The following is a 24,393-nucleotide window of genomic DNA, read 5'->3' as shown; positions in this document are numbered from 1 at the left end:
AATTCATAGCCCTGAACACTTACATAAATGAAAATAAATTCCCAATTCAGAAATGAACAAAGTAAGCCAAAAGCACAAGGGAAATAAAGATAAAAGTTGAAGTTAATGAGTTAACAGAAAAACTAGACGTGTAGATGATGAATCAGTCTTGGACTCTTGAGGGAAGAGTCACATAATAGATAAGTCACTAGCTAATTTAACCAAGTGGGGAAAGGGAGAAAGCACAAATAAAATTTTAAGACATGACAATGGGAAAATAACATTGGATACAGAGGAAATTGAGAGATATTTTAATACAGAACTATTTTGCACACCTCTGTACAAATACATTTCAAAACCTAGATGAAATGGATAATTTCTTAGGAAAATACAGTTTAATAAAATGGACCTCATTAGAGATGAAAAGAAAATAAGACCAATTTTCCTAGAAGAAATACAAATTTTTTAGTAGAGACGGGGTTTCACCGGGTTAGCCAGGATGGTCTCGATCTCCTGACCTTGTGATCCGCCCGTCTCGGCCTCCCAAAGTGCTGGGATTACAGGCTTGAGCCACCGCGCCCAGCTAGATCTGTATTTCTTATATCATTCCCCACTAAAAGATACCAAGGCTGTTAGGAGAAATGTTTGGTTCCAGGGCTGGCACAGAGAAATGGTTATAAGATAAGCCTGGAATATCTTGTTATGCCAGAAAGTAAGGAAATGCTCAGAAAATGAAAGAGGCATATCAGAATGACACAGGAGTAGGCTCTAAGGGGCTCCCACTGACCTACTCTGGGACAGTATGATCCCCCAGATAATTAAGGACAATAATGAGTTATAAAACCTTGAAAAGTAGGCTGGGCATGGTGGCTCACACCTATAATCCTAGCCTCCGAGGCCGAGGCGGGCGGATCACTTGAAGTCAGGAGTTTGAAACCAGCCTGGCCAACATGGTGAAACCCCATCTCTACTAAAAATACAAAAAAAAAAAAAAAAGTAGGCTTGGTGGCAGGCGCCTGTAATCCCAGCTACTTGGGAGGCTGAGGCAGAAGAATCGCCTGAACGTAGGATGTGGAGGTTGCAGTGAGCCGAGATAGCACCACTGCACTCCAGCCTGGGCAACAGTGAGATGCCATCTCAAAAAAATAAAATGAAACAATGAAAAATAGAAATCCATTAGTTGATAGCAATAATAAGTAAAAAGAGAAAAAAGAGAGCTCTTCCTTAGAGAATGCTGACCGCTGAACATACAGGGAATGTTGGGGTTGGGAAATCATCACAGTGTGAGATAGGGCAAGAATCATTGGATCCTAAATCTTGAGTGAAAATTTGATGAACTGAATATTTGCATTGTCTTTAAGTGTCTCCCCATAGATTGCTTATTAAAGAAAATAGCAAAAGTACAGTGGAGAAACCAGACCATATATAGACCAGGGCATGCAGTGGCTCACACCTGTAATCCCGGCACTTTGGTTTGGGAGACCAAGGTGGGAGGATCACATGAGGCCAGGAGTTTGAGACCAGCCTGACGAACATGGCAAAACCCCGCCTCTACGAAAAGTACAAAAATTAGCTGGACGAGGTGGCGCACATGTGTAATCCCAGCTATTCAGGAGGCTGAGGCAAAAGGATAGCTTGAACCCCAGAGGTGGAGGTTGCAGTGAGCCGAAATCACTCCACTGCACTCCAGCCTGGGTAGCAGAGGGAGACCCTGTCTCCAAAAAAAAAAAAAAAAAAAAAATTAACATCACCAATAAGGGGCAGATTGACATCATGCCTCTGGAATCGATGCCTTGAAAATGATAGCATCAATTAGGCAGTGCAACGTAAGTATAATCCTGAGGACACCTAAAACCCAAAACAAGGAAATTTTAATTTTTTAAAAAAGGAAGTCTATACAGAAGAATTCCAAATACTTTATATGAATACTCCACTCTTAAGGAAGGGAGTATAACTCCCTGCTCCTTAAGTGTAGGGTATACATAGTCATTTTGTTCCGAAGAGTATAGTTTGGGAAGGAATTCAGAGTAACTTCATAGCAGAGAAACCTGATAAACACTGCCGCAACCAGATGATCAAGGTCAACGTCAGCATTGATAAGTCATGTTAGTAGGTATCGTTGAAATGCTGTGAATGTTGCAGGTGTACCTGCAAACATAACCCCAGCCTGATAATGAGGAAACTATCCGACAAATTACAATAGAACAGACAGCAAAATATCCGACCAAGATTCCTCAAAACTGTCAAGGTCATGAAAAACCAAGAAAATCTGAGAAATTCTCACAACCAAGAGAAGCCGTTTGACACTTTAAATAATGGATACTTAACGGTGACTAAATGTACTGTGGGATCTTGGAACAGAAAAGAACAGTAAAAATGAAAGAAAACTGAAAGTATAGACTTAATGACAGTGTACTTATCAGTATTTCATTTACTGTAGCATGTTCAATGCTAATGTAAGATGTTAATAGTGGACACTGGGCCATATGGGAACTCTACTAAATTTTCAGTTTCACTGTAAATTTATAACTTCTCAAAAAAATAAAGTCTTTAAGAAAAAAAGACTTTTGAGAACAGTTATAGATTTATAGATAAAGGATAAAAAGTCTTAAAGGGACTGCATTCTTAAAAGACATCAAATATGAAAAAAAGATAAGGTCTCCCTCTAGATTAAAGACCAAGGCACATGACAAATGAAATACAGAACCCTGTACTGAAGAAAAAAAGATCTTGTAAAGGGTGGTGTTGAGGCAGTTGACGAAACTGGGGGATGGATGGTAGATCAGATGAAAGTATTGGGTTAATGTTAAACTCCTTGAAGATGATAGCTGACCTGTGATTATGTAAGAGAATGTCCTTATTACGAGGAAAGGCACATTGAAGGATGAGGCAACAGTTCTCAACTGGGATTTTTTTTTTTTCTCTCTCTCTCTCCTGGGAACATTTGGCAATGCCTAAAGGCGTTTTTGGTTGTCACAGCTGGGGGATAAAGGCGAGTGTTACTGCCACAAATGATGCTAGACATCTCTTAATGCACAGGCTAACCTCCTATAACAAAGCATTTTCTGGCCCAAGGTAATATCACCAAGGTTAAGAAACCCTGAGCTATGCTTCTACTTCTGATTTAGAGGTAAAAGGGCTTAAAGCATATAAACCATTCATTAACGGTTGAGAGGGAAAATATATACATGTAGAGAGGAAAATTGGAAGAAAATGTTAATCATTGGTCAGTCAAGATAAAGGGTGTCTAGATGTTCTTTGTATTGTTGTAACTTATAAATTTATAAATAAAAAGTTAAGTATTTTATGGTAAAAACCTATAACCATCCTTAAAGTGATCTTATAATAAAGGACATGATCTTACAATAAAGGGCAGTAATTTACGTTTAGTGAATTAAGCTTTATGAAAAATTAAAAATGTATTAGTTGATACAAATAGACATTTGCTTTTTTACTCTATATCCCCTAAACTGTTTTTATTCAAGTTGATCCAAAAAAATTCTGTTTTTTTAATCTCATTGGGAAATGAGAAATGAGGGGCCACCTTGTTTTCACACTTAACCTACTTCATTGACTTTTTTTTTTTTTTGAGACGGAAACTCGCTCTGTCGCCCAAGCTGTAGTGCAGTGGCATGATCTGGGCTCACTGCAACCGCCTCCTCCAAGGTTCAAGCAGTTCTTCTGCCTCTGCCTCCCGAGTAGCTGTAACTACAGATGCATACCACCATGCCCAGTTAAGTTTTGTATTTGTAGTAGAGACATGGTTTTACCATGTTAGCCAGGCTGATCTCGAACTCCTGACTTCAAGTGATCCATCCACCTCAGCCTCCCAAAGTGCTGGGATTACAGGCATGAGTCACCGCGCCCAGCCCACTTCATTGACTTTTATCACAAGTTTTGTTTAAATTGCTAGTGTTTATATAGTACATAAATAGTATTTACAGCTTCCCAGCCAGTCACTGTACTGTTTCCTTTCTGATACAACTTTGTTTCCTGCAGTTACTGATTGGTTCACTTTTTTCATTTAGTCAGTGTTGAAAGTGACTGTTGCCTTTTTCCACATGCTGCTGCAACAAGCTCCAAACACAAAGATTCATATTTTTCCTAGAGCCCTTCCAGAGCCATCATCCGTCTTCTTTTTCTAATACAGTCTGGTTGCTGTCTAAACCTGCTATACAGCTGTAACCCTGAGACATCCCTTTATCACTGCTTTAGAAACTCACGTTACCTCTGTGCTGTATTGAATCATGTAGTTCCTAAATCAACCATCTTCCTCTTTCTTGGTTACTTTGATGTTATAGTGAAGCATGTCTTCTAATCATCTCCTGAGAAAAAGTGAACATGAGTGCTAAGTTTTTTGAAGGGGCTTCAGGGGCATATCTGAAAATACATTTTCTACCCTTAGACTTGGTTGATAATTTGGATGGCTATAGATTTTTTTTTAACAGCCTCATTGAAGTAAAAATTGACAAAACTAAACTGCACAGAAACATAGGTGTACACTCATGAAACCTTCACCACAATCTACATAGTATATTCCTCATCTCCAAAAGTTTTCTCACGCTTCTTTATAACTCCCATTTTCCACTCCTTGCTCCCACCCCATCCCCAGGTAATTACTGATCTGCCTTCTGTCACTATACGGCTAGTTTGCAGTTGTAAAGAGTCATGCAGTAAGACTTTTTTGGTCTGGCTGACACTAACAATTGTTTAAAGGTTTATCCACACTGTGTCTATCAATAATTCATTCCCTTTTATTACAAAGAAGCAAAATGGAATCATTGTATGGATGTACCACAATTTGTGTAATCACTTACTGATGAGCATTTAAATTGTTTCCAGTATGGGGCTATGATGACCATTGGTGTTTATGTCTTTGTATGGGAATAAGCCTTCATTTCTCGCAGATACATGTCTATGAGTGGAATGGATGGTAGGTGGTTGTTTAACTTTTTAAGACACTGCCTGCTTTCCAACATGCTTGTACCATTTTACATTCCCATCCACAATGAATGAGAGTTCCATTTGCCATGCTGACTGTAGGGACTTTTATAAATTTTAGTCATTCTAAGAGGTGTGTTACAGTATCTTATGGTTTTAATTTGCGTTTTCTCAATAACTGCTGATGTTGAGCATCTTTTCATGTTGTTACTCGCCATCTGTATATTTTTGAATTTCTGTTTAGATCTTTTGCCCCTTTTTATGAATCGGGTTATTTCAGTCATTGAATTTTGATACTTCCTTATGTTTCTAGATACAAATCCTTTATCAAATCTATGATTTGCAAATGTTTTTCCCAGTCTGTGCTTGTCTTATTCTCTTAAACATCGTCTTTCAAAGAGCAGAAATTCTTCATTTTGACGAAATCTACTTTATGAATTTTTCTTTTTTCTTTCTTTTCTTTTCTTTGTTTTCTTTTTTGATATGGAGTCTTGCACCATCACACCCAGGCTGGAGTGATGCCATGATGGCATGATCTTGGCTCACTGCAACCTTTGCCTCCTGGGTTCAAGCGATTCTTCCACCTCGGCCTCCTGAGTAACTGAGATGACAGGCATCTGCCTTCATGCCCAGCTAATTTTTGTATTTTTGTAGAGACAGGGTTTTACTATGTTGGCCAGACTCGTCTTGAACTACAGACTTCAGGTGATCTGCCCACCTTGCCCTTCCAAGTGTTGGGATTACAGGTATGAGCCACCATGCCTGGCCAAATTTTTTTTCTTTTATGGGTCATATTTTTTTTTGTCATAACTAAAAACATTTGCTTAACACAAGATTGTTAATATTTTTCCCACAAGTTTTTGAAGTTATAGAACTTCTTACGTTAACTCTTACATTTAGGCCTATGAACTACTTTCAGTTGATTTTTATATATGATGTGAGGTATGGATCAAAGTGATATTTTGGCATATGAATGTCTTAATTCTTCAGCACTGTTTGTTCAAAGACTATTTTCTTTTTCTCCACTAAATTGCCTTTTAAGCTTAGCCAAAAATCAATTGACCATATATATCTATAGATAAATAAGCAAACAGAGAGAGGTGATGGAGTTTCAGTCAGGGCCTGCAAGGGCAGCAGGGGCCTCCCTGCCTCAGGCCTTGTGCCACACCGTTGGACTGTGCTGCATACTAGGAGGGCCAGAAGATGAACAAGACTAACCTTGATGAGCAATGCACAAAGTGGCATAAAAAACATAGGCCGGACGCAGCAATTCATGCCTGTAATCCCAGCACTTTGGGAAGCTGAGGGGGGCAGATTACTTGGGGCCAGATGTTTTAGACCAACCTGGCCAACATGGCGAAACCCTGTCTCTACTAAAAGTGAAGATTGCGGTGAGCTGAGATCGTGCCACTGCATCCCAGCCTGTGCAACAGGGTGAGACCCCGTCTCAAAAAAAGTAAATAAATAAAAACATAGTATCATTACATAGTGTGAACCAAACGCTGGGGATATAGATATCTATAGGGATAGATATGTGAATCTATAGATATATATACACTCCATAGATACAGATATCGATCGATCGATAGATAGATGTCTATTTATGGACTTATTATTCTGTTTCATTGATCTTTTTGTCTGTATTCGTGCTAAAACCCTACTGTCTTCATACTGTAGCTTCATAATATATCTTGGAGTCAGGAAGCTTTAGTCTTAACTTTGTTCTTTTGAAATTTACTTTGGCTGTTCTAGAGCCTTTGCAGTTCCATATGAATTTTAGAACCAGCTTTTGATTTTTACCCAAAAATCTGCTGTGATTCTCATTGGATTGTGTTAATCGTAAGTCAGTTTGGGAAGGATTGACATTCTGATCCATGAATATAGCACATCTTCCATTTATTTGGATCTTTTTAAAATTCTTTAAGCAACATTTTGTCATTTTCAAGATACCAGTCTTGCACATCTTTTACCAGATTTATCTCCAATTGTTTCATAATTTTCGACTGTATTGTAAATAGTGTTTTAAAGTTTCTGTTTCTAGTTGTTTGTTGCTTGTATATAGAAACACAACTAATTTTTGTATATTAATACTGTGTCCTCCAGTTTTGCTGAATTCACTTATTAGTCCCACTTACAGCTTTTCATAGATACCATTGGGTTTTCTACATAGCTAATGTGGTGAATTTATTGATTTTCAAATATTGAATTAGTTTTACATTCCTGGAAGGAACATACTTGGTCATGTTATATTCTTTTTATATACTATTAAGTTGTATTTGCTAAGATTTTGTTAACAGTATTTTCATCTAGCTGGGCATGATGGGTCACACCTGTAATCCCAGCACTTTGGGAGGCTGAGGTGGGTGGATTACCTGAGGTCAGGAGTTGGAGACCAGCCTGGCCAACATGGTGAAACCCTGTTTCAACTAAAAATACAAAAATTAGCTGGGTATGATGGCACACGCCTGTAATCCCAACTACTCAGAAGGCTAAGGCACGAGAATAGCTGGAACCCAGGAGGTGGAAGTCGCAGTGAGCCAGTATCTCACCGCTGCACTCCAGCCAGGACAACAGAGTGAGACTCTGTCTCAAAAGAAAAAAAAAAAATTTGCATCCTATATTCATGATATTTATTCTGTAGTTTTCTTCTAATTGCTTTATCTGGTTTAGGAATCAAAGTAATGCTGGCCTAGTAGAATGAATTTGGAAACTGTTTCATCCTATTCAGTATTCTAGAAAAGTTGGTACATAGGCCAGGCGTGGTGGCTCACCCCTGTAATTCCAGCACTTTGGGAGGCCGAGGTGGGCAGATCACCTGAGGTCAGAAGTTCGAGACCAGCCTGACCAACATGGAGAAACCCCATCTCTACTGAAAATACAAAAAAAATTAGCCAGGCATGATGGCGCATGCTTGTAATCCCAGCTACTCAGGAGGCTGATGCAGGAGAATTGCTTGAACCTGGGAGGCGGAGGTTGCAGTGAGCTGAGATCGCAGCATTGCACTCCAGCCTAGGTGACGAGAGTGAAACTCCATCTCAAAAAAAAACAAAAGTTGGTATAAACTTTTTTATAGTTTACCAGTTTTATTGATCTCAAAAAACCAAGTTTGTTTTCATTTTTTTTTCTTTTTTCTATTTTTAATTTCATTTATTTTCACTTGGAGCCTTGAGTGTACATTTTCTAATAAGAATTTTTTTCCGGCCGGGTGCGGTGGCTCAAGCCTGTAATCCCAGCACTTTGGGAGGCCGAGGCGGGCAGATCACGAGGTCAGGAGATCGAGACCATCCTGGCTAACATGGTGAAACTCCGTCTCTACTAAAAAATACAAAAAAAAAAAAACTAGCCGGGCAAGGTGGTGGGCGCCTGTAGTCCCAGCTACTCGGGAGGCTGAGGCAGGAGAATGACGTAAACCCGGGAGGCAGAGCTTGCAGTGAGCTGAGATCCGGCCACTGCACTCCAGCCTGGGCGACAGAGTGAGACTCCGTCTCAAAAAAAAAAAAAAAAAATTTTTTTTTCTTTAGAAATCTGAAGGCAATACATTTATCAGGCTTACTGTTGAGAAGTCCACTGATATTTTGATTCCCTTCTCTTTTTGTGTAGCATAGTGCCCAAGCTTTTAATAGCAGTATTGGCAGAGTTTGAATTGTTATAGTGATGTATGTTGGTATAAATTTTTTTTTAAGTCGCTAAGCTGGGCTTACATGGTGTCTTTAAATATGGATGCTCCATTTTGGTCTTGGAAATTTGTTTTGTTGTTTTGTTTTTTTTTTTTTTTAATGTAACTTTGTTCCCGTCTGTTTTCTCTTTCTTGACTGTCTCTTAATTGGATTTTGGATCTTCTAGATTGAGCTCTTATTTTTTTCTTTCTTGTTGCCTAGCTTTTTTCTCATGTATACACACACACATGTTTTTTGAAAGATTTCCTTAACTTTATCATCCATTTGTTGAATTTGTTTTGCCATTTTTGTTTTTAAATTCCAAAGTCTGTCTTGTTCTCCGATAGTATCCTATTCTTGTGTCTCTGAAGAATTCATTATATTTTTTTGGAGTTTTCTCATGCTGTTTGCTTTTCCTCTGTTTCCTATAGATGCATCTTTCCTGGACATTTGTTTTGTCCTTTCATATTCTTAGAGGCCTTTCTCAAATGATCAGTGATCCTTGCCTGTCTACTCATATCAAATGGTTAGGTACTGAGCAACTGATTGGACTGTCTACCTGAGTAGAGCTTGTTGACTGCTGAGCTTCACTGTGGTGATTGGTTGCTTTTTAATATCTTTCCTTTGATGTTCTGCAGTTTTACTATGATCTGTTTAGATGTGGATATCTTTTTTTTGTGCTCAATTTACATTATAGTTTTATCTGTGAATTCATGTTCTCTCTCTCTCTCCCTCACTTTCTCTCTCTGTGTGTGTGTGTGTGTGTGTGTGTGTGTGTGTGAAGGTTTCGCTCTGTCACCTAGGCTGGAGTGCAATGGCACAATCGCAGCTCACTGCAGACTGAACCTCCCGGACTCAAGTGATCCTCTCATCTCAGCCTCCTGAGTAGCTGGGACCACAAGCACATACCACTGCAGCTGCCTAATATTTTTTATTTTATTTTTGTAGAGGCAGTGTCTCACTTTGTTGCTCAGGCTGGTCTCAAACTCCTGGCCTCAAGCAGTCCTCCTGCCTTGGTCTCCCACAGTTCTGGGATTATAGATATGAGCCACTGTGTCTGGCCTAATTCATGTCCTCATTTCTGCAGAATTCTTAGCCAGTATCTAATTCAACATTGCCTTTCTCCATTCTCCATATTCACCCCTTTAAGAATTCTTATTAGACTTTTATTGGATCTTTACATTCTGTTCTCTTATTTTGACATCTTATTTTCCAGTTTTCTGTTTTTCTTTGCTGCATTTTGAGTGTTTATCATGTATCTTCGATTTTTTAATTCTCTTTAGCTATGTCTGATAAGTTGGTGCTTGTTTTATATTATTTTTCAGTAATATTTTTATTTCTTATTAAACAACTCATAATGCTTATTTTATGTTCTGTCTCTGTCAATTCCAATGCCCAAAGTATTGGGGATTCTTAATCAGTTTCTCCTGATGCTTGCTCATGCTGGATTATTTATTATGTATTTGCTGTTTAATCATGCGCTCATAGTTGATAAAATTGGTGGGAATACTGAAAGGCCTGAATGGTAGGTGACTTATTTCCCGATCTAATTTAGGTTTGCTTCTGCTAGGTGTCAAAGGGCACTGGTAGCGTGGAACCACTTTAATTTCTTGGCCTGGGAATTCCCTGACCACAGAAGGGAGAGAAAATTTCAACCTCAGACTTACTTATGAGGTCAGGCCTTTGATTACAAAATCCCAGAGAAGCCTCTTCACCCAGAGCATGGACCTGAAATGCTCACTTGTAGGTCTTTTGCGTGTAATCAGCTTCTTTCTCACTCTTTCAGTGAAGTTGCAGACCCTTTCAGGGGTTTTGGTCTAATGTAGGAGTTTCCAGTTAAGTGCCCTCATAGTAAATAAAAGGTAAGTTTTACATAGGGTAAATCAATTATAGTTTATATATTAATATTTTGTTCACTGATATTCTATCCTAATGTATTAAAAAAAAAAAAAAAAAAAAACCTTAGATCACCATAGTGTTTACAAGGGGAAAAAAGTCCAAAAAAAAAAAAAAACTACTTTAGGAAACCACATTCCCTAAGAAAAATAAAGCTTACCAACGAGTGTTCCTCAGATTAGGAGTATGTCAAGATACTCATTCCTGCATACTTAGGACAGTCAGAGGCCTTAGGCTGGGTGCGTCCAGGGGTTTATTCTCCTTGAGTTGTACAGATGATCATTTTCTGTGTGTGCTAGGATCATAGAAAAGATCAGAGAACATTTCTCTAAGATAGTCTTAAAAGATGCTCTAGAAAAGGCTGCATACCACATATTCCTCTTTAATCACTATAATGTTTATAAGCATATTAAAGTCTCCAGAAGACCTTGACACGAGGAAAATTTCCCAAACATCTTTGACCATGGTACTTTTTAAAAAAATACTAATAGCCTGTAACTATTGAAAACAAAATATCTATAATCATTGACCTTCTGAAATTTTAAGGCTATATTCCTTGAAAATAGAGTCAGAATAAGATATTCTGGGTTGGCATTTAAGTCAATAATCTTACATTAGCTGCTAACCAAGCTGGCTATATATTAATAGTAGACAAGCCTATATAAAAACTATGCATATAAAAGGTCTGGCGGGCACAGTGGCTCACACCTGTAATCCTAGCACTTTGGGAGGGCAAGGCGGGCGGATCACAAGGTCAGGAGTTTGAGACCAGCCTGACCAACATGGCGAAACCCCATCTCTACTAAAAATACAAAAATTAGCCGGGTGTGGTGGCAGGCACCTGTAGTCCCAGCTACTCCAGAGGCTGACACTTGAACTCAGGTGGCGGAGGTTACAGTGAGCCAAGATCGTGCCACTGCACTCCAACCTGGGCAGCAGAGCAAGACTCTATCTCAAAAAAACAAGAAAGAAAACTATGAGTATAAAAGGTCAAATGGAGGTGAGCTGTACGACTCTATTAGAACTTAGAATCTAGCCAGTGTTTGTTAAATGTGTAGAGCAGGCACTGTGATAAATAGTTTGTAATGTCTTCTCATTGCCGCCAGGAAAAAAAAAAATCAGTTTCTTACCCTGGCCTACAAGGGCCCTCATAGTCTGGCCACTACATCCTCTTCTGACCTCATCTGTCATACCTTTCACACTGGGTGCCAGCCACACTGGCCTCCGAGTGTGCTAAGTTTATTCTAGCTCGAAAGCCCTTGTCTTGCACTTTCCTTTGCCTAGAATATGCCAGCATCAGATGTTTAAGTGGCTGCCTTTTTGTCCTCATGGTCTTACCTCACTGAGGTTGTTCCTCACTGCTGAATCTCAGCTAATCGCCCCTGCTTGAGTGACTCTACCCTCACACAGCCTTGCTTGGTTTCCTCCTACGAGTAGCTTAGTCTTCCTGTAAACCATAGATCTTGTCTGCTTTGTATGCTCTTCTGTCTTTAGCCTTGGTTACGATGAGACTCACAAATACTTGATAAATAGATGTCAAATGAGTAAGAGAAGAAACCCATAACTTGCAGAAGTTCACAGCTAACAAGTGTCAAAGTTGAGTCTGAACCCATGTTTGTCAGAATTCTGTGTTCATAACACCACGTTATATCTAAATGTGGTTGTCCCATTCCCTTCCGCACTGTCAGTTCAAAGTGCTGTTAGAACTTTTCTTTTGTATTGCCTTCAAGGTCTCATTTCTTCTTTTAGATCTCCTGATTGTAGCAAATCTTGATTCTTTGACGATACCTTTGATTTATAGAAATACTGAAAAGTTACCCGGAACCAAATCTGCTGAATCAGGTAGATGACCAAGCTAGGGAAGACTGATGCGGGGAACAGGAGGAGTAATTCTGAAGTGACCACAAACGATAGGTTTTTGTTTTTAAAGTTGTATCTAAAAGGGAGTACTAAAAGAAGTATACTGGCTGGTTGTGGTGGCTCACACCTGTAATCCCAGCACTTTGGGAGGCTGAGGTGGGTGGATCATGAGGTTAGGAGATCGAGACCATCCTGGTTAACACAGTGAAACCCCATTTCTACTAAAAATACAAAAAATTAGCCGGGCGAGGTGGCAGGCGCCTGTAATCCCAGCTACTTGGGAGGCTGAAGCAGGAGAATGGCATAAACCCGGGAGGCGGAGGTTACAGTGAGCCGAGATCGCACCACTGCACTCCAGCCTGGGCAACAGAGTGAGACTCCGTCTCAAAAAAAAAAGTATACTAAAAACAGCTGGGCTGTGGCAACGTTATTAGAACATGTATATAACCTCCCAAGGGAACTTCTTTGGTAATGTAATATTTCCATTGTGTGAACTAAGAAATCAGTTTTCGTAGCTTTCATAGTTACAGCTGATACAACTGAAAATTAGTTTCCTGTCTCAATGCAAATGTTAAATACCTGACAATGACAGTCTCAGTTTATTCCTTAAAACTGAGAGACACATGTCAATGGTTTTATCTTGTCAAACTTTGGACAACAGATTTCAGCCTTGTTATTGGTCATGTAATACTAGCTTTGTTTTCTGGTCATTTAATACCAAAAAGAAGGTAAACTAGCCAGGAAAAAAATGTTAGCTTAAAGTGTAGTGCCAGAGGATAAAAAAACTATTTCTGTATGGCAAAAGAAAAAGAATAGGTGCCAAATCTCAAATATTCTTGAGTTGATAGTTTTCATCTCTCTGGTTATAACTCACTTAATGTTTTGTCATGGTTTGAGTTTGTTCCGTGTGTTGCCCAGACTGGTCTTGAACTCCTGGGCTCAGGCAGTCCTCCAGTCTCAGCCTCCCAGAGTGCTGGGATTACAGGCGTGAGACACTGTACCTGGCCTGTTTGTTTTGTCTTTTTCTTGTTTTTTTTTGTTTTTTTCTCTGCTGTTGTTTGTTTTTTAGGTTTAGGGACATGAGCTGGGCCTCAGCCAGTGACCCGTCGCCTGTTTTTATTTTGAATTTGAGATACTTTTCCAATCTTTGTTTCTTCCCCACCACCCCCTCCCGAGAAGGACTCTTACTCTGTCACCCAGGCTGGAGTACAGTGGCGCCATCTCAGCTCACTGCAGCCTCTGCCTCCCGGGTTCAAGCAATTGTGCCTGTCTCAGCCTCCCGAGTAACTGGGATTACGGGCGCCTACCACCAGGCACAGCTAATTTTTTTTGTATTTTCAGTAGAGGTGGGGTTTCAGCATATTGGCCAGGCTGTTCTCAAACTCCTGACCTCAGCCTCCTGAAGTGCTGGGATTACAGGCGTGACCCACCATGCCCAGCCTGCCATATTTTTTGTCCTTTTTATTGTTTCCTATTTTCTTTTCACTTCCCACAAAGCCTGTAGTTTTGGAATTTATTTTGGGAATGGTTAGAGTAGCAGTATTAGTTTTTTCTTTGTTTTTTTGTTTTTTGTGGTTTGAATGAGGCAACATCTTGGAGGAGACATAAGACTGGCATTCACTAACGATATAACTTCTTTGTATTTTTCTTTGAAAAGGAAAATTTTTTAAAAGTTTTATTTTAAGTTCATGGGTACATGTGCAGGTTTGCTACGTAGATAAATGTGTGTCAAGGGGGTTTGTCCAACAGATTATTTCATCACCTAGATACTAAGCCTAGTAGCCTGGTACCCATTCGTTATTTTTCCTGGTCCGCTGCCTCCTCCCACCCTCCAATAGGCCCCAGTGTCTGCTGTTCCCCTCTGTGTGTCCGTTTGTTCTCATCATTATCTCCCACTTTTATAAGTGAGAACATGTGGTATTCGGTTTTGCTGTTTAACTTGAGAAAATTGGATTGGGTTTTAAACCATTGTTTATGTTTTTTAAAAAACTGAATAAGGATATATATGTAGAAATATTATCTCCTGCAATTTTTGAATTATTTGCTATCTTAAAATTGTAAAAGGTAAAATTTTCTTTCTTTTTTTTTTTTTTTTTGAGACGGAATCTTGCTCTGTCACCCAGGCTGGAGTGCAGTGGCGCAATCTCGGCTCACTGCAACCTCTGCCTCCTGGGTTCAAGTGATTCTTGTGCCTCAGCCTCCCAAGGAGCTGGGACTACAGGCATGCATCACCATGCCCAGCTACTTTTTGTATTTTTTTTAGTAGAGACAGGATTTCCCCATGTGGGCTAGGCTGGTCTCAAACTCCTGACCTCAGGCAATCTCCCTGCCTCAGCCTCCCAAACTACTGGGATTATAGGCGTGAGCCACCACACCTAGCTGAAAGGCAAAATTTTCTATTAGATCCTCCAGAGCTCTTAACAGTGATTTTTTTTTTTTTCTTTCCTCTTCCAACATTAGATAAAGTATCCAGCAAAGTGGTTCTTGGTTTTGGGTTTGAGACAGAGTCTCACTCAGTCGCCCAGGCTGAAGTGCAGGGGCACCATCATGGCTCACTGCAGCCTCGGCCTTCTGAGGTCAAGCTATCCTCCTACTTCAGCCTCCCAAGTAGCTGGGATCACAGGTGCAAGCCACCACACCCGGCTAATTTTTGTGTTTTTTGTAGAGATGGAGTTTTGCCATATTGCTCAGGCTAGTCTTGAACTTCTGGGCTCAAGCAATCCACCAGCCTCGACCTCTCAAAGTACTAGGATTACAGATGTGAGCCACCATGCTCAGCCAGCAAAGCGATTTTTTTTTTTTTTTTTGAGACGGAGTCTCACTCTGTCGCCCAGGCTGGAGTGCATTGGCGCAGTCTCTGCTCACTGCAAGCTCCGCCTCCCAGGTTCACACCATTCTCCTGCCTCAGCCTCCCCAGTAGCTGGGACTACAGGCGCCTGCCACCACGCCTGGCTAATTTTTTATATTTTTAGTAGAGACAGGGTTTCATTGTGTTAGCCAGGATGGTCTCGATCTCCTGACCTCATGATCCACCCACCTCGGCCTCCCAAAGTGCTGGGATTACAGGCGTGAGCCACCGTGCCCAGCCCAAAGCAATTTTTAAAAATGTCTGTATGTTGACTGGGCGCAGTGCCTCACACCTGTAATCCCAGCACTTTGGGAAGCCGAGGCAGGCGATCACTTGAGGCCAGAAGTTCAAAACCATCCACGCCAACATAGCAAAACCCCATCTCTACTAAAAGTACAAAAATTAGCTGGGCATGTTGGCACACACACCTGTAGTCCCAGCTACTCGGGAGGCTGAGGCACAAGAATCACATGAGCCTGGGAGATGGAGATTGCAGTGAGCTGAGATCATACCACTGCACTCCAGCCTGGGTGACAGAGCGAGACTCTGTCATCAAAAAAAAAGAAAAAGAAAAAAAGTATCTGTATTTTCTGGATACTCCAAATTGGTCTAGAAGTTTAGTTTTAGAGATGAAACGCAAATTTAAAAATCATGTTTGTTATGTATATTTCACCACAATTTTTATTTTATTTTATTTTATTTTTGAGACATGGTCTCTCTCTGTCATGCAGGCCGGAGTGCAGTGACATGATCTCAACTCACTGCAGCCTCCACCTCCCAGGCTCAAGTGATCCTCCCACATAGCTAGGACCATAGATAATGTGCCACCACACCCAGCTAATTTTTGTATTTTTTGTAGAGTCAGGGTTTTGCCATGTTGCCTAGGCTGGTCTCAAACTCCTCTGACCACCTCGGCCTCCCAAAGTGCTGGGATTACAAGAGTGAGCCACCACGCCTGGCCCACAATTATTTTTGTATTTTTTTTTTTTTTTTTCTTCGTAGATAGGGAGTCTCACCATGTTGCCCAGGCTGGTCTCAAACTCCTGATCTCAAGCTATCCTCCCACAGTGCTAGGATTAGGCTGGGCACGGTGGCTCACGCTTGTAATCCCAGCACTTTGGGAGGCTGAGGTAGGCGGATCACCTGAGTTCAGGAGTTTGAGAACAGCCTGGCCAACATGGCAAAACCCTGTCTCTATTAAAAATACAAAAATTAGCTGGGTGTGGTGGCATGCACCTGTAATCACAGCTACTTGGGAGGCTGAGGCAGGAGAATCACTTGAACCCAGGAGGCAGAGGTTGCAGTGAGCCGAGATTGCACCACTGCACTCCCGCCTGGGCAACAGAGTGAGACCCAGTCTCAAAAAAAAAAGTGCTGGGATTATAGGCATCAGCCACCATGCTTATCCCATAATTAAAAAGAAATCTGGGCGAGGCACAGTGGCTCACACCTGTCATCCCAGTGCTTTGGGATGCAGAGGCAGGACATCCCTTGAGGCGGGAGAGGTGGCTCACATCCATAATCCAAGCATTTAGGAGGCTGGGGTGGGCAGATTGTTTGAGATGAAGCGTTAAAGACCAGCCTGGGCAACATGGCAAAACCCCATCTCTACAAAAAAACACAAAAATGTTTCTGGCATGGTGGCACTTGCCTGTAGTCCCAGCTACTCAGGAGGCAAAGGTGCGAGGATCATCTGAGTGCGGGAGGTTGAGGTTACAGTGACCCAAGATTGTGCCAGTGCACTCCAGCCTGGGTGACAGAGTGAGACTCTGTCTCAAAACATTAAAAAAAAGAAGACAATGGTTATTTCTCAGGGCTACGTTTTCATTTATCAAATCTCATTTACCAGAATTTGTGCTAGGGTCTTTTAGGGGGTGTATATGAGTGCTGTGTCATGTGTCACTGGTTTCTCTACTTCAAAGACTGAACATTCTTCACGATCTGAAAGGAAAAGAAGAGATTCTTTCGGGATGTTTGACGGTTATGATAGCTGCAGTGAGGACACAAGCAGCAGCTCCAGCTCCGAAGAGAGTGAGGAAGAAGTCGCTCCTTTACCTTCTAATCTCCCGATTATCAAAAACAATGGGCAAGTCTACACATACCCAGATGGTAAATCTGGCATGGGTGAGTATTTATAACCTTCACCTGTTCTACAGCTTTATGTTTAAGGGTGTGTTTTTATTTGGTTTCTTCTGTCATTTCCCCTTCCTTAGAATTGTTAAGGGGCAGTTTGAAGAGCTGACATTTATAGTTCGAGATAAGATCACTGAGTTGGTGTTTAACTCTTTATTTTGCCTACCTCCCGGTGGAAAGCAAATAAAACAAAATAAAAAACAAAAGGCCAGTGAGAAACTTCATGTGGACATAAATTTAGTAGTTAGATGAGAAATGCCTCTGTAACTGAAAGTGCAAGTGCATAGGATCATAGGCTTATACAGTTGAAAGAGACATTCAAGTTTGGGCTCCCTCCTCTATATTAATTGCTTATAATTTCTGTTTTAACATAACTGGTGATTGAGTATTCTCTGACACAGTAAGGAATTTCTTTCTGCCTAAAGTCTGGCTTGAAAATGAAAAAGGAAGCAGTTTCATTTCTTAGTATCTCAGATTACTAGAATAGTCTCTTTATTCAACGAAAATTTCCTTCCTCCGACTTTTATCTTTTGGTCTTAGTTTTGCCTTTTAACTTTGCTTCTGGGAGTCTGGAAAGTTTTGCTTTTTAAAGCTACACAGCATAATTCTAATCCTTGCTCTAATGACATCTCTTTTCTCCACAATGGAACCCTTCATTCTAGTTTATCTCTAAGGCATACCAAGGAGCCATAGTTACTTCAACCATTTCTCTCATGGTGTTTCCCAGTGATTTAATTCTTGGATATCCTGGTCGCTCTATTCTGGGGATACTACCTCAGATTGTGTGGTAGTAGGGTAACAAGTCATCCTGATTTGCCTGGAACTGTCCTGGTTTTACCATTGAAAGTCCCACATCCTGGAAATGTGGGAATGAAACAAATGGTCACCGTGTGTGAGACCAGAAGATAGTTCAACCTTTATCTCCTCTTTTCAAGACACTGTTTCCATTCACGCCACCAAAATTGCTTTAGCTTTCTTGAAAATGGTAAAGAACTTGTAAATAACTGATGTCCTTTGACCTTTACCACATAAACTAACCCACTTTAAACCAGTCTTCTTGCAGTTAACTTTTTAAACCCAAGATGGAGGACTTTGGATCTCTCAATATAACGTTTTTCTTACTTTCAGTCTTAGAAATTTTTGTTGTTGTTGTTGTTGTTGTGACAGTCTCACTCTGTTGCCCAAGCTGGAGTGCAGTGGTACAATCTCGGCTCACTGTAGCCTCCGCCTCCCGGGTTCAAGCAATTCTGCCTCAGCTTCCCAAGTAGCTGGGACTACAGGCCTGTGCCACCATGCCTGGCATATTTTCATATTTTTAGTAAAGATAGGGTTTCACCATATTGGCCAGGCTGGTCTCAAACTCCTGACTTTAAGCGATCCGCCTGCCTTGGCCTCTCAAAGTGCTGGGATTACAGGGGTGAGCCACCACATCCAAGCTTTTTTTGCTTTTTTTTTTTTTTTTTTTTTTTTTTTTTTGAGACAGTCTTGCTCTATTACCCAGGCTGGAATACAGCAGCAAGATCTTGGCTCACTGCAATCTCTGCCTTCCGAGCTCAGGTGATCCTCTCACCTCACCCTCTCAAGTACTATAGGCACATACTACCACACCTGGCTAACTTGTATTTTTCAGAGACGGGCAATTTTCACCATATTGCCCAGGCTGGTCTCAAACTCCTGAACTCAGGCGATCCATCTGCCTCAGCCTCCCAAAGTGCTGGGATTACAGGTGTGAGCCCCTGCACCCTGCCCAGTCTTAGAAATTTTTGATTGCTAATTCTGTCATCTAATCTTGAATGCTGTGTCATCTAATCTTCCAGTTTTATATCATTTACAGTTTTGATAATTCTGCCCTGTTGGTCCTATTCTGGTCTTTTGGTTAAAAAGTTGAATAGCATGGCCAGATGCAGTGACTCATGCCTGTAATCCCGGCACTTCGGGAGGCCGAGGCAGGCAGATCACGAGGTCAGGAGATCGAGACCATCCTGGCTAACACGGTGAAGCCCCATCTCTACTAAAAATACAAAAAATTGGCCAGGCATGGTGGCATGTTCCTGTAGTCCCAGCTACTCGGAAGGCTGAGACAGGAGAATTGCTTGTACCTGGGAGGCGGAGCTTGCAGTGAGCTGAGATTGCACCACTGCACTTCAGCCTGGGCGACAGAGCGAGACTCTATCTCAAAAAAAAAAAAAAAAAAAAAAAAAAAAAACCCTACCTGAGTGTCTTCTACTCCAGCTGAAATTTCTCAGTCCTGTCGTCGGAGCTACATGATATTTTATCAAATGTGTTAGCTCCTGTTAGTGTATATTCTTGCCGTGGTTTGATTATAACATACCAGCCTAATAATCCTATCATAAAAGGAAATAGCGTTTATTGAAGCTTTGTGTGTGCTAGCGTCTGTTTTAAATACCGGAGATATGCAGATGAACAACACAGAATAAATGTTGTGTCCTGATGGAACTTGCATCCTACTTGTGAGAATTCTAGTTTGACATGTATAATTTCTGGCAAAGATTCGCTGTTTCCTTGGGATCACAACTTTTCTATCTAGGTGTTCAGAACATTCTTTTAACAATCTTCTCTAGAATTTTTGCAACAGAAAACCATTTAGTTTTTTCTCCCAGTAGATACCCTTTGTTCACCTGCAATCTTCTGTCACTTTTGTCTTTTTTCCATGATTTCTCATAGATTTGTAAGTAAGTAGGCTGGGCGCGGTGGCTCAAGCCTGTAATCCCAGCACTTTGGGAGGCCGAGATGGGCGGATCACGAGGTCAGGAGATCGAGACCATTCTGGCTAACATGATGAAACCCCGTCTCTACTCAAAAATACAAAAAATTAGCCGGGCGAGGTGGCGGGCGCCTGTAGTCCCAGCTACTCGGGAGGCTGAGGCAGGAGAATGGCGTGAACCCGGGAGGCGGAGCTTGCAGTGAGCTGAGATCCAGCCACTGCACTCCAGCCTGGGCGACAGAGCGAGACTCCGTCTCAAAAAAAAAAAAAAAAGATTTGTAAGTAAGTACAGTTGTCCCCGTTATCCATGGGGGATTGGTTCCAAGACTTCCCTCAGATACCAAAAATCACAAATGCTCAAGTTCCTTATATAAAATGGTGTGGTATTTACATATAACTTATGCACATCCATCCATATACTTTAAATCATGTCTAGATTACTTATAGCTAATATAGTGTAAATGCCATGCAAATAATTGTTAATACTATACTATTTAGAGAACAATAAGAAGAAAAACGGTCTGTGTATGTTCAGTACAGATGCAATTTTTTTTTCCTGAAATATTTTCAGTCCACTTTTAGTTGAATCCACAGATACAGAACCCATGGAAGCACAGAGCCAACTGTACCAGTTAAACTACAGGCCTCTCCAGTTTACCTGTTTGGGTGGAGGCTTTAACTCACTAAGGCAGTTATGTGCTATGTTACTTTTTGTTTATCTTTTTTAAACTTCAATTCTTGTGAACCTTGTTCTAATTCTATGTTTCAGATTATTGTCTATTATGCAATAGTAAGTAGCCAAGAGTTCTACTGTCCCACTATCACTGGTTAATAATAGAGCACCTACGTCAAACTTGTTTTTGTTTTTTTGTTTTTTTTTTTGACTCAGGATCTCCTTCTGTTGTCCAGGCTAGAGTGCAGTGGTGCGATCATAGCTCACTTTAACCCTGAACTCCTGGACTTAAGCAATCCTCCTGCCTCAGCCTCCTGAATAGCTGAGACTACAGGTGTGTGCCACCATGCCCGGCTCTTTTTTATTTTTATTTTTTGAAGAGACTAGATCTTGCTCTCTTGCCCAGGTGGTCCCATACTCCTGGCCTTGAGCCATTTATCCTGCCTAGGCCTCCCAAAGTTCTGGGATTACCGGCATGAGTCACTGCACCTGGCCTCTACCTCAAACTTTGAACCCATTCCTTTTTTCTTGTCCCCCAAACATAACTTGAAGGAATCCTCATACAGCTCTTAGCATTTTTCCAAGTATTACCTCTTTTTAAGTTTCAACCTTTGCAGTATTTTAAAGGCCTCTGTTATACTTTGTTATTAATCCTTAATTGTGTGGCACTTTTCATCTTTGATATGTAATCATTTCAAAAGCTGGAATTTGTTGTATATGAAAATGCCTGATAAGCACTAAGGAAATATCAGTTGAATCCAGCGTATCTGCCTTGTTTCTGTTGATGCTTTGCAAAGCCTTTAAGACCTCAAGCTACTATCAGACCTTCTAGAACCCATCACCATGGCACAATACCAGTGTTCTCTCTGACTTCTCTGTGCAGGCTTCTTTATCATTTGTATAGGAGATAGAAGAAATGTTCAAGGCAAATTTTTAAATTAAAACTTTCAGATGGCAGGATAAATTATTTAAACTGCTAGATGAAGATTGCTTTTATTATATCATCATAATGCCAGTGTTTTTATTTTGTTAATTAGCTACCTGTGAGATGTGTGGGATGGTTGGCGTCCGAGATGCTTTTTACTCTAAAACAAAGCGTTTCTGTAGCGTTTCATGTTCAAGAAGTTACTCGTCAAACTCCAAGAAGGCAAGCATTTTGGCCAGACTTCAGGTAACGGTACAGAAACCTTCTTACTTATATCTGTTATTTCTATGGCTTTTGCCATTTATCTATCATTTGACTGTGATTCGCTGCACTTTACCTCTGCCCACTCAGTTACTGTTTTATACCCACATCTTGAGGAAACATGTGAGCCCCAAACTTTGTTCACCCTATAAAATTGGAAAACTGTTTTAAATGGATAAGACATACTATTCAAAATAAATTATTTGCATAAGTTAATTAAAATATCATTTTTCCAAATAAGTATAAACAGTTTTTTATATACAGAAATCGAAGACATTTTCTTGTTTCCCTTTGTTTCCTTTTGTGTTAACATCAAGGTAGAATCTTTCATCATTTGGGGGGAAATAATTTAATCTCTGGTTTTATTTTCTCATCTCCTCGCTTTGTACTTTTTAGTACAATCCATTTGATACCTTGACCAAATGTATTTGGTTAATCCAACTAACCTTTTTGACAACGCTCATGATATGGAAAGAAAATCGTCTTGCTTTAAATGTACATCAGTGCCTACAAAATGACTGGAGACTTGACCGTTTGACTAAGTTCTTACTATTGTATCATGTAAACAACTTTTTAAAGGCATTAACTTAACTGATTTTTGCAGTATTTTTATTGGATGATCACAGTGTTCTCATTTAATTTATTATTGTGATCATTATATAGCACTGAAAGGGTTATTTAAATCCTCCAAATTAAGGAAATACATCACTTAGATGTATTTCTATATTTCAGATAGACAGTACCTAAAGATCCTGAGCAGTGGTCTGTACCCAAATGGATGGCAGTTTGTCACACTGTGAATTTGGCCCATGATCATTTTGTCATTGATCTTTTGCGTTAGCACTAAAGGTATAAACCTCAGTCACTTGCTCTTTGAACATTAAATTATCTCTCTTACCATATAAATAGCAATGCTTGGCAACCTGCATGAGTAAATAACCACTGGTTCTATCTACTATAAGAAGGAATCAAGTATCCACCACAGCCTATATTTTAACATCTTGTGGGGTATAATTTTTTATTAACATATTAATTTGCGTATTGCTGTTGTAGTCTATGCCAGCTCTGCTACCCATATTAGATAACTACATTGTAGCAGAACTCCAGAAAAAAATTCTCATGTTAAAATTCTTGTATGTTTTCTCTGCTTTAATAATTTTCTAAACCCTCAATGTTTACTTAAGCAGAATGTGTAGTATGCAGTCCAGTTAAATTGTGGTGGTGGGGGGATGAAAAAGAATCCTATTTACTTAACTTTTCTTGTTTTAGGGTAAGCCTCCAACAAAGAAAGCAAAAGTTCTTCAGAAACAACCTTTAGTTGCTAAGCTAGCCGCATATGCTCAGTATCAAGCTACCTTGCAAAGTCAAGCAAAGACAAAAGCAGGTAATATTGGTGAATCTGACCGAGGTGAAATATTTGACATTGATTCGTTTAGTTTTAATTAATTTTGTAATTAATTAAATTGTAATTTTGAATTCTGTTTAAGCTGTTTCTATGTCCTGTTAGCACATTACGGCTCTAAGCTTCCTAATGGTTGTTTAGATTTCAGTAAATTACTCTAGAAGATTATAGTTGCATGCATAAGTTCAGGTGCTTTTGGCAATCTCCTTAATGTTTTTGTTTGGTTTATTATTTACTTTTCATGTACTGATTCTCTGAATTGTGAAGATATTAGGCAAAGAAATAGGACATTCAGCAGGCTTCAAAGGGATTGAGAGAAGAAGAGTAGTAAGAGGAAGAGATTAAGGAAAGGACCATTTCTAATAGAGTTTTTTTTTTTCTTGGAGACAGAGTCTTGCTCTGTCACCCAGGCTGGAGTCCAGTGGTGTGATCTTGGCTCATTGTAACCTCTGCCTCATGGGTTCAAACAGTTCTCATGTCTCAACCTCCCTAGTAGCTGAGACTACAGTTGCACGCATCCACACTCGGCTTATTTTTGTATTTTTAGTGAAGATGGGGTTTCACCATGTTGGCCAGGCTGGTCTAGAACTCCAGACCTCAAATGATCCACCCACCTCAGCCTCTCAAAGTGCTAGGAATACAGGTGTGAGCCACAGCGCCCAGCCAGAAGATTTTTAATAGAAGTAAATAGAAAGTGAGGCAATAAGTGAGTAAATAGAACGGCAATAAGTGAGTAATGAGGAGAGCAATAAGAGAGTAAATAGTGAGAAGGGCAACAAGTGAGTAAATAGAAGAGGCAATGAGTGAGTAAATAGAAGTAAATAGAAAGTGAGGTAATTAAAAGTGATATGGGGTAGGTATCTCACTGAGGTACATGGCAAGAACTGAATGGAAATAAAAATTCAAAAGCAGCCACAGCAGTGTTTGTCATTCTGTACACTTCTGTCAACTTCTCTTTGCTCCCCTTAAGAGCTTGTACCTCACTTCCTCAGGAGCATGTGTCGTGTATAGAACAGTTAAGAAACTCCTGGCCAGGCGTGGTGGCTCATACCTGTAATCCCAGCACTTTGGGAGGCCAAGGCAGGTGGATCACG

General features: G+C 40.3%; 1 protein-coding gene across 13 annotated transcripts in view; it reads left to right on the top strand.

Moving 5' to 3' along the window:
* Positions 1–24,393, top strand: part of MBTD1 (mbt domain containing 1) — an 80,526-nt gene that overhangs the window by 12,677 nt on the left and 43,456 nt on the right. For 4 of the 13 annotated variants that reach the window (XR_004430662.1, XM_033183541.1, XM_033183534.1 and 1 more), the window contains 3 exons: positions 17,103–17,304; positions 21,749–21,888; positions 23,167–23,281. Coding sequence is in view for 11 of the 13 variants with exons in the window: in XM_033183541.1 (XP_033039432.1) it covers positions 17,103–17,304; positions 21,749–21,888; positions 23,167–23,281 (457 nt within the window). In the remaining 2 variants the exon portion in view is untranslated. Of the gene's footprint in view, positions 1–10,362; positions 10,439–17,102; positions 17,305–21,748; positions 21,889–22,629; positions 22,747–23,166; positions 23,282–24,393 lie in introns of those variants that run through there. The other 9 variants (XM_033183532.1, XM_033183542.1, XM_033183540.1 and 6 more) reach the window with 5 other exon arrangements.

Source organism: Trachypithecus francoisi, unplaced genomic scaffold (assembly GCF_009764315.1).
Source record: "Trachypithecus francoisi isolate TF-2019V2 unplaced genomic scaffold, Tfra_2.0 Lachesis_group20, whole genome shotgun sequence".
NCBI lineage: Eukaryota > Metazoa > Chordata > Mammalia > Primates > Cercopithecidae > Trachypithecus > Trachypithecus francoisi.
Note: the sequence above shows the minus strand (reverse complement) of the source record. Positions and strands in the feature narration are given on the sequence as shown.